A 10,901-nucleotide genomic window follows, 5' to 3' on the forward strand; every position below is an offset into this window, starting at 1 on the left:
TTACTGGATTCACCGTTCCCATCAGATTATAGTTTGGTTCAAAGCGGACAGCCGGAGGTCACCTGGAGGACATCGGTGGTGGATAAGTGGCCAGGTTGTTCGGCGTCGAGTGAGGGTCTCCTCCGGGCGGTCTTTGGCCGTCCGCTCCGAACCAAACTATAACTTGATGGGGACGATGAATCCAGAAAAAGATCACAATTAATTATGATCAGACCGTGATCATGATCCAATCACAAATATGAGTGATTCATCCCTTGGACCATAAAAAATAATCCAGAAGATCCTGTCTCATACGGGGTGGTAAAAGCGAAGTGGCAATTGTCAATTGGATTCGCATCGCGTGTGGAATTAGCATTATGCAACAACAACTTACCCATCTCGTTAACCATGTTGTTGCATTCAAAAAAACAGCAATGTATTAGGTTTTAAAGAATAGCATCACTAGTGATAGATTTTTAAAAAAATAATGATGCTGTATTTTAAAAATTAATATGAATACCATTTTAATATTATATAAATTTTAAAATCAACCTCACATTCATATTATTCTTTGAATTGTTTTTCTTATTGATGCAGTATTTTGACTGGAGAGATAAAATAAAAAGCAAACGTGCATTTTAAACAATTAAAAAGTTAAATACGTCTTTTAAATTTTTTATAATTTTAAATGTACCTTTTGATTTTTTTTACCATGGATATTAAAAAACAATTTATTCGTCTCAATTTCAGTGGGCTATCTTTTTGATATTTCAATCGACCTAGCTCTTCGACGGCTCCAGTCGAACGGGTTGTGAGGACTACAAATCTTGGTCCGATTCAAGTCCGCAGATAATGAACAATCGGAGTAGCGACAGACTGAGTGACGCGATCGATTGGGGATGAAGACGAGGGCGAAGAAAGTGAAGACCACCGCCGACGCTGAGACCGCCATGAAGTCCAAAAGGGAACCCTCCAAGAAGTCGAAATCAAAGCCGAAACCTTCCTCCTCCGCAAAGCACCAACACCGCCACAAGCCGAAGAAGCCCCCCACAGCATTCTTCTTCTTTCTGTACGCCTTGTTCAACTCTATCCCCCTTTGCTTTTAACCGCCGCCTATCGAATCTCGGCCATTGGGTTTCTTCATGTTTTTGATGTTGGGGCATGTGTTTCTTGCATAGTTTGATTGTTGCAGTTGGATCGTTGTCTGCAACGCCGTGTTAGAATAGTGATTTATTTTTTTGCATCTGTATTAGCACTTCAGCAAAAAAAAATAATAATAAGGTTCTTTTTTCCTTTTAGGTTCCTTCTTGTCTTTAGCTAGAGTAGTTGAGTGCATCTTGGGGCTTAATTCTTTTGTTCTTAGTGTCGAGGAGATTGGCTGCGTCTAAAGGTTTCGGATTGTTCTCTCCGTTTATATTTTGTGTTTGTTATGTTTGTCTATCGTAATAGGCGCTGGGCTTCTATTTTTGTCTTTTTTTTTTACTTTTTTTATATAAAGAAAAAAATTGATATTTTGGGATTATTTGAGTCCAATTAGCACTTGTACCTATGCTGTTGAATGTGGAGCCACATTAGTCCTCACAGGTGCTCAGTTGGCTAGAGAGTGATAGATTTACTATAATGAGGCAGGATCAATTCCTAGTGGCCGTATGCCCTCGGGACAAAAACTTCTCTCATCCCCTGGCCAGGTTACAACTTAGAACTTGGGCTTAGATACCATGGCTGTAGCATCGTTCAATGTATACATCTTTGTAGGATATGACCTTTATATCTAGTTATGGTCCTGGATAGTAAGGACGTTTTCTGGTTTAGTATTGTTATTATAAAACACGTTCAAGAATCTGATTATCTGCCATATTATCATGACGTAGATATGCTGCTACAATGGTTGCTAGTCTGGTGTTGTTAAAATACAGTTTTATTTTGGTTACAATATACAAGTTCCTAACCTTCCAGGTGTCATCGAGTAGCGTAATGTAGTTGCTGAAATTACCCTTTTTCTACTCTCTGGCTTATTTTTGCTTTGTAATGATTGGGTGTGAGGGCAGGCAATGTGGTCAGAAAACGAGCTATGGCATCTTGACGCTTTGTATCTTGTATTGCATCAGTTACAATGTTATTTCAAAAATCTACTCCAATTTGCAATTGTGGACTATAACTTCTACTTTTGTTTGAATTACAATGTTATTTCAAAATCTACTCCAATTTGCAATTGTGTACTAGAACTTTAACTTTTGTTTGAATTTGACTGTTCATTGTTTCCAGTTCACATGTAATGATTTGTTTGCCATGTTAGATAGAATACCAAGGTCATTAATCCTTTGCATGCCAGTCAAAAATAGTGTTTTATTTCTTACAACCTCGTTTCAGAGAATAAGGCTAATGGCCTTTTTCTAAAGCAACATTAAATAGATCTTGATGAAATTTGATCTTGAATTTACCAAAGTCTCTCATTAATGTTGAAGTTTAGTTTGTATCCAACTCTCCTAATTCTCATGGGAATTGTTGTATTTCAGTTTCTTCACAGCACTGAAAAGTCCTTGCCCTCCCTACCCCTTACCCTACTTGGTCAACCATCATGTAGAATTTGTTCCAGCAGCAGTCATGGTCTGACCAATTGGTCTTGGCAATGAGCATTGTTCCACGTTGAGATGTAGGTTAAACAACTTTTTCAAATGGTCTGAAGAAACTAGAGGTTGAGTTCGGACTTAAGTTATATCATTACTGGTGTAGTAGTCCAATTTAATTTTTAAGATGAGTTTGCAGCATAGAGAAAAGTGCTCTTCATGCTCACATAATTAAAAAAAAAACAATTATGATTAATTTTATAATGTACAAGAAATTGAATGTATAAGTGGATATGTTAATTTTTTGTGTTTGTTTGTTGTTTTGGTACTAAGTTCCTTTTACACTTACTAAAATCTTATGTTGTTTATCTATATATTTTATCTTGCGTAAATTATAGTAATCACCGCTTCAGTATTTCAATATTGTGTCATATACTCCTGCAAATTTCAGAATTGCATTTAGTATGCATGGATGCATTTGTAAGCTGATAGCTTGTACCGCTTTATCATTATTTTATGACTTTTTTACCGACTTTGCTTAATTTAGTTGAGTCCCTCCAATCCAGTTGTACCAATCTTTACTCAGTTGTGGAAGGAGGTGATACTTTTCATCTTATTTGATGTAATAACATACTTGGAGTTGAATCAAATAGTGTCCTCCATATCAAGCCCCTTCACCTCCAACAACCCTCATCTCCTTCTAGCTCGCTTGACCTCAATGACTCGTGGTGCTCTCTCTGTCATTCACATCATTGCACGGTGAAGGATGTTGAAATCAGGATTTTTGTCGACCGAGAACAAAGCACTATGCTGGTGCACCCCTTCGCTAGCCCAACTCCTTAAACTCACAGTGCACCCCATCATTGTGCCATCCAAGAGGTCGTCATTTGGAACTGGAAGTGAGTGCTCAGACTCAAATCAGTAGTCAATGAGGGCATCAACCATGTTCATTGATGCATTGTGGGCATTGACATAGTTGTAGTATGGAGGATCACATGGTGTTTGGGGCTGGGTATTGACCTTGAAAGTAGTGTCTAACAGAGGGTTTGGAGGCATGTCGATGTGGACGCCCTTGGAGGTGACGCCTATGGAGGGTGGAGGTTAGTGGGTATATGATGCGAAGGAATCACTTGGTGCAATTTCTCTTTAAGATGCTAGGTGAAAATGTAATTTGTTCTTGGTCAAGCATTCTTCAAATGGATCGAAGGATTTCAACCATGGCAAGTTGATTTGGATGAAAATATTATAAAATAAGGACACCTGGTATTAGTTATCTTCTGAGTGTACCACTCAGGTGTCATGTGTAATTTTGGAACTCTTAAGAGTATTGAGCATGATAGTAGTTTTGTGAGGTTTACCTTTTGTTGAACATAATATAAGAGAATGACTTCAAGACTGCTTAGCTTGGTTGACTTGTCCAATTATCACTTCTAGCTAACACCTCACATAATGCAACTTGGTGCCTCATAATTTTTGGACTTGGTCAAGGCTGCCAAAATTATATTCTTCTTATAGGGAAAGGACTCTGTATGAATAGATATGGTTCAACAACCCCATGTACCAAAGTCCATGGAGATTCCACAAGTGGAAGAAAATTGAAGAAGCTGTGATCTCCTTATAAGTTAGATCATATTTTGGTATTTGGGTTTGTTGCAAGATAGTATCCCAAATTCTTCTATTTTTCCTTGAAGAGATTTTTGAAAGAAAAAAGTGTATTTATTTTATGCAAGCATTGATAAGTTAGATCATATTTTGGTATTTGTTTGGTTTTTCCACTCCCAAATTCTTATGTTTTTCCTTGAAGAGATTTTTGAAAGAAAAAAGTGTATTTATTTTATGCAAGTATTGAGGTGCCCTTTTTTTTTTGAAGGGAAGATTTTCGGAAGACCTACCAGCAAGAAAACCCAGCTGTCAAAGCAATGCGGGATGTATGACTTTTAGATTTTTTTTTTTTTTTTGGTTGGACCTAATATATCTAGCATGATGTCTTTTTCCACAGATTGGCAAGGCCTGTGGGGAGAAATGGAAAACAATGTCATTTGAGGTTCGACCTTGCATCTTTTTATACACCAATGCAATGCATATGATTGAGTTAGTTTTGTTTGGCAGAAGAAAAATGCTATAATATATATAGGCATGGTTTAAAATCTCGAGTTGTATTTGAGTTTCAATTTATGACTGAAACTATACGATTTCGGTACAATATTATGCCATGTCGATATGATTTCAATATTTTTTAAATATTAAGATCTAAATTAAAAATAAAAAATTAACCTAAATATTAAAAAATAAAATAAATAAATAAAATAAAAAGAAAAAAAAATAAAATCGCTGCGTCTTTATATGGTAAATAAATAAATAATTTATTATATATTTTTGAAATTTAAATAAATAGATAAAATATATATTAAATTAATGAGATAATTTTATTAGGTTTGATTTATCCTATTTATAGCTAGGAGTTAATTGAAATTATTAACCTAACTAGTCCTTAAAAAATAGTCCTTTATTACTTCAATCTCTATATGTCTAGTGTTGGTTGCTACTCGGAAAACCTAATGGTTCTACTGTACAAAAATTTTGTACAGGATCTGAACCTTTCCTAGCTACCGTGTGCTCTTTTAAGTTAAACTTGTATCGTCTGCGGAACTTAACACGTTCGATTCCAAGTTTAACTTATATGTTCTTTTAGGTTTAGACTTGGATCTCCTGCGGAACTTAACACGTTCGATCCAAATCACCTAGGTTATAAATTCAATTAAATATTAGTTTCCAAAATTGGCTTCCAGTACTGCATGGCGAGGCACTTGGCCTTCTTGGATATGGGAGCAACCACCACCAACTAGACAAAGCCTTTTAAGGAAAGTTAATATTTAATTTCCTTATATAACTCTAGGTTAACCAAAAGGAACAATCGAATCACAAGGAAAAGAAAAAAAAACACAACATTGAAAACTAATTTGAAAAACAAGAATCGAATGTCTCTTGTATTTGATATTTTTACAAAGGAAAATTAACTAGTATGATGCGGAAACTAAATACTAGTTATACCTCTTCCTTGTAAGCTAAAAACCTCGAGATCTTCTGCCGTATCCCTCGCCTCCTCTTGGACGTCGTGTGGGCGACGATCTTCCAAGACGAACACCACCTGAAGAACTTCTCCTCCTCCTTTGAGTTTCGGCCACAACCTCCACCAATGAACCAAAAAGAGCAAAAGGGAAGAAAGAAGAAAAAGGGGGCCGGCCACTTGAGATCTCCAACAACACAAATTGAATTGTTATCACATAAGGCCTTCCCTCCCCTTCTTTTATATTACTTGCCCAAGGCAAATAAGGAAAGACTTTCACAAGAAATTAAATTTATTTCTCAAGTTTTCCTTTTCCCTTTTAATTTTTCCTTTTCCTTTCTCTAGATTGAAACAATCACCAATCAACAAATTGTTGATTGACTTGTAAATTTATTTTATGACCGACCACATGCTTGGGCACCAAGCAATGTGGCCGGCCACATTAAAAGGAAAGGAATAATTTTTAAATAAAATTTTACAAAAAGAAAAACTCTTATAAAATTTTAACAAACTCTCTTTCCTAAAGTGGAGGTTTAAAAAAGGAAAGTTCTAAAAATTAAAACCATGTTTTAAAATTTAAAACTTCTCTTATAAAATTTCCTTTTTTAACTTGATGATAGAAAATTTAAAATTTAAAACTTATCTTCCTTTTTTCTTGCACCATGAAGATGGTTAAAAAAGAAAAGTTTTAAAACTTTTAAAACTCTCTATTAAAACATGTGACCTAATTCAAATAAGGAAAGTTTTTTAAAAATTAAAATATCTCTTTTAAAACATATAGTTTTCAACAAAGAGAAGATTTAAAAAATTCAAAACAACCCTCCTTGTTTGAATTATGGTGGTCGACCCCTACTAGCTTGATCACCAAGCAATAGGGCCGGCCCCTATAGAAGAGAATGTGGCCAGCCCTTGCTTGGTTACCAAGCATTGGGTCGGCCCCTTTCTTGGACACCAAGATGGGCCTTTCTTTGGGTGAATCTTGAGGCTCTAATGAGGCTACGATAGGGACCTAGAGGAGAAATTGGTTTTGGTCTCCCGACGAGCTTAAGTATCTCGTGTTCGCCCCGAACACACAACTTAAGTTCATCAATAATAACTCATTCCACTAGAGAGTTATTATTGCACTACCGCACCAATCTCATATTACATTTTTGGGCTCCTTTTTATAAGTGTGTTAGTCTTCCATTTTTGGGCTCCTTTTTATAAGTGTGTTAGTCTTCCTGTGTTTAAGATAACGAATGTCCACTAAGTAAGTAAGTTACTGACAACTCACTTAATTAATATCTAGCTCCAAGAGTAGTACCACTCAACCTTATTGTTATGTCGGACTAAGTCCACCTGCAGGGTTTAACATGACAAACCTTATGAGTTCCTCTTGGGGACATTCTCAACCTAGACAACTAAGACACAGATTCCCTCTATAATCAACAACACACACTATACGTAATATCATTTCCCAACTTATCGGGCTTATTGATTTATCGAGCTAAATCTCACCCTTTGATAAGTTAAAGAAATAAATACTAAATATACGTGCTTGTTATTATATTAGGATTAAGAGCACACACTTCCATAATAACTATGGTCTAGTTCTTTTATAAGTCAGTATAAAAAGAACTTACCTAAAATGGTCCTGCTCAATACACTCTAAGTGTACTAGTGCAATTATATAGTCAAAATAAACTAATACCTAATTACACTACGACCATACTAATGGTTTGTCTCTTTCCATTTTTTGTCGTGAGATACTATTTATAATTTATAAGGCACTTGATAACATGATCTTCTGTGTGTGACACCACACACCATGTTATCTACAATATAAACTAAATGGACAACTACATTTATCATAAATATAGATATTTGACCAATGTGATTATTTATTTCTAATAAATGTTTATACCAAAAGCTAGGCTTTTAGTATACATCCTAACAATCTCCCACTTATACTAAAAGATTATGCTGTCATATATACTGCCATACATCTGATTCCCATCCCCTTATCATGTCTATCTAAAGCTCTCGCCAGAAGGACCTTAGTGAAAGGATCTTCTGTGTAATGCAATCTTGGCGACAACATTTTCACTTCGTTTTACGATGTCTCGTATCGGGTGGTACTTGCGCTCAATGTGTTTACTTGCTTCATGGGCTAGTGGTTCCTTCGAGTTTGCTACTGTACCACTATTATCATAATAAATTGTGATAAATTTGGGCAAACCAGGAATCACTTCTAAGTCCATCTTGAAGTTTCTAAGTCATACAACTTATTTGGCTGCCACAGAGATTGCTAAATACTCAGCTTTCATAGTGGAGTCTGAAAAGCATCTATGTTTAACACTCCTCCATTGTTATGACTCTACTTCCTAAAGTAAACACAAAACCCTAAGGTTGACTTCTTATAGTCCCTTTCTAATTGGAAACCCAAATCCTTGTAACCACAGGGAACTTATTATTTGCTTGGTAAACTTAGCATATAAACTCTAGTCCTTCTTAGGTACTTATATATGATTTACCGCAGTCCAATATTCCTGTCCTAGATTACTTTGATATCTGCTGACTATGCCTTCGACAAAACAAATATCCAGTCTCATATATAGCATCAAATTAAACTTCCTACAGCCGAAACATAAGGAACTGTCTTTATCACCTTTATCTCCTTTGATGTCTCAGGAGACATCTCTTTGGATAAAGGTACTCCATACCGAAAAAGCAAGAAACCTTTCTTGGAGTTTTAAATGCTAAATGAGTTTAGGATTTAATCGAAGTATGAAGCTTGGGATAAGTACTACATCCTTTTCTTGCGATCCCTTATTACTTTGATCCTAAGAATATGTCCGTATTTTCCCAAGTCCTTTATTTCGAAATACTTGGACAACCATACCCTTATGTCTAATTACACTTTGTCATTGTTGCCAACTGACAAAATGTTATCTACATATAGTACAAGAAATACCACCACGTTTCCGTCACTCTTCTTGAATACACAATACTTATCCAGTTATTGAATAAATCCATATAACTGGATTACTTCATTAAATCGGATGTTCCAAGATCTTAAAACTTGCTTCACTCCACAGACCGACTAAGTTTTACAAACTAGATGCTCTTTGCCTTTTTCAATGATCCCCTTTGGTTGTTACATATGAATGTTTTCTTCAAGACTTCCATCAAGGAAAGTTGTCTTGATATCCATTTGTCAAACCTTATAATATGTTTGAGCAGCTAAGAATCCGGATAGACTTAAGCATGACTTCCGGTGAAAAGGTTTTCCTTTTGCAACAAGCCTTGCTTTGAAGGTTTTCACCTTCCCGACTGTCATTCTTTTCCTTTTGTAGATCCATTTACATCCAAAAGCTAGGCTTTTAGTATACATCCTAACATCTAGGATCCTTATTAAGGAAGTGTTTGCTAGTTGATGCCCGGCTAATCATTGTCACTTGAAATGACTATTTCATAGAATAGAATGACTTATTTTCTAGGCAGTTTGAACTTCGAGATAATTTATGATTGATTTGGTTCAACCCCAAAACATCATACATCGGTAATCTGACTGCATTATCAGCAGTCCTTAAAACTAAGTTCGGACAGAGCCCAATTTTTATTTTTATATAGTTTAGCATCCCTTCCTGTCTAAGGTGGAGTAGCACATGCCCCAGAGAAAAGAAACGTAAATCAGTACCATTATGAAGGGTTTGTCAACTGATATAAAATCTCAAAAACTAGAGTGAAATGGGCTACATTATATTTATGATTTATCAAGGTATGGCTATTGCTCCTTAAATATGCTATTGTATCTGATCAAACAACTTAGGCTAGAAATAACAAAGGTAAGACGACATGTTTTCTTAATCAAGTTATAAGTTCTTGTGGCCGAACATGACATTTTGTTAACCTGCATAGACATCTGTTCACGTCCTTTAGAAATTAGAACGATTTGTTTGCTTAGTCAATTAAATATTTTTCTTTACCGGTCAGTTGCTCAAGATTAACTTTTTCTTATTATTTTTATGTGAGGGATGTTTTGATAACCTAAGCTTGTCTAAATGTTCACGTAATGTGTATGATGCATATAAAGTTTGCATAGAAATTTGGCATAGCATGTTTTCTATATCCAAGTCTGTGGGAACTACATGGATTCCATCAGTGATGATGGTCAATTAGGCACAGGACCCTCCCAAGACAATGTGGAAGGGAATACTAATGTAAATTCACCATTGTATAGTTAGAAGATACTTCATGGAAGTAATTTCTGCTAATATTTGCATATGGATTTCTGTGGTTTCATTGTTTAATAAAACGCATGCAATATGTGAAATCAAAGAATATTGTATTTACGGTGGGGCATAAGTTTGTTTTGTTTTTGGTAGGAGAAATGAAGCAACTATATCAAACCCACAGTGTACTTAATTGATAGCATTTGTGCCTTGTTTCTTAGGAAAAGGTTTCTTACTATGACAAAGCTACTGAAAAGAGAGCTGAATTTGAAAAGGCCATGGCTGCATATATCAAGCGAGAAGTTCGTCATCATTTATCTCCCGTCTTTTAGAAAATTGCCTTGCCTTAATACCCTTTTTTTTTTTTGTTAAATTTTGCAGGAAAGTGGAGAGTTCTCTGATGAATCTGATGACTTTGAGTGATTGGTAAGGATGTTGGATATGTATTGCTGCTTGTAAATTATATTAGTTTATTTAGGATCAGAGATCACCTTTATCTTCTTTCATTAGGCCATTTCCAAGATCGTCTCCAGACGGACTTTAATGCAACGTCATTAATCCATTATATATGGAACGTAAGAACTTGTTATTTCTAAACTTTAAACAAAGTCAAACATTGGATCTAAACAGAATATTGAAATAGTCAAAATAATCCAACTAATTGGTCCTTGTCACCTGCTTCTATTGTGGCGTCTGGCTCAGCCCATTTATTTGCATGGCATCCAACCTGTATATTAGGCAGGGCTAACCACAACAGTCTAGTCCATTTAGCAACAACATGATCTGCTGACTTTTACCGATAGCTATTTTTAAATTACTTTTTAGGTTTAATATAAAGATAAAGATTTTATCATTCATCGTTGGTTCCAATATGCGAGTGCTTTCCTGTTCATAGTATTGTGTCATTAGTAGTTGATCCTATTTAGTTGAATTAAAATGTCATGCTTTATCATATGTTTAAATTGATGGTGTTAGAGGGTCTGATAAATTAAACATGAACGGTTGTTTTTCATGCCGTGCAAGTTCATGACTCAAAATTGCACAAAACCTAAGTTTGACAAAACTTTCTTATCA

At 35.4% G+C, this 10,901-nt stretch overlaps 1 protein-coding gene across 2 annotated transcripts; it reads left to right on the forward strand.

Moving 5' to 3' along the window:
- The first annotated feature begins 739 nt into the window (after positions 1–739).
- Positions 740–10,488, forward strand: LOC121996351 (high mobility group B protein 14-like). 2 transcript variants are annotated; one of them, XM_042550290.1, is made up of 6 exons: positions 740–1,048; positions 4,417–4,474; positions 4,546–4,590; positions 10,049–10,129; positions 10,209–10,253; positions 10,338–10,488. In XM_042550290.1, exons 1-5 carry the CDS (start codon positions 879–881, stop codon positions 10,248–10,250), a joined length of 396 nt encoding a protein of 131 aa, XP_042406224.1. In that variant the 5' UTR covers positions 740–878; the 3' UTR covers positions 10,251–10,253; positions 10,338–10,488. The 2 variants fall into 2 exon arrangements, with proteins under 2 accessions (XP_042406224.1, XP_042406223.1); XM_042550289.1 differs by having other exon boundaries at positions 741–1,048; positions 10,209–10,488.
- Positions 10,489–10,901: the final 413 nt, after the last annotated feature.

Source organism: Zingiber officinale, chromosome 6A, assembly GCF_018446385.1.
Source record: "Zingiber officinale cultivar Zhangliang chromosome 6A, Zo_v1.1, whole genome shotgun sequence".
In the NCBI taxonomy this organism is placed as follows: domain Eukaryota; kingdom Viridiplantae; phylum Streptophyta; class Magnoliopsida; order Zingiberales; family Zingiberaceae; genus Zingiber; species Zingiber officinale.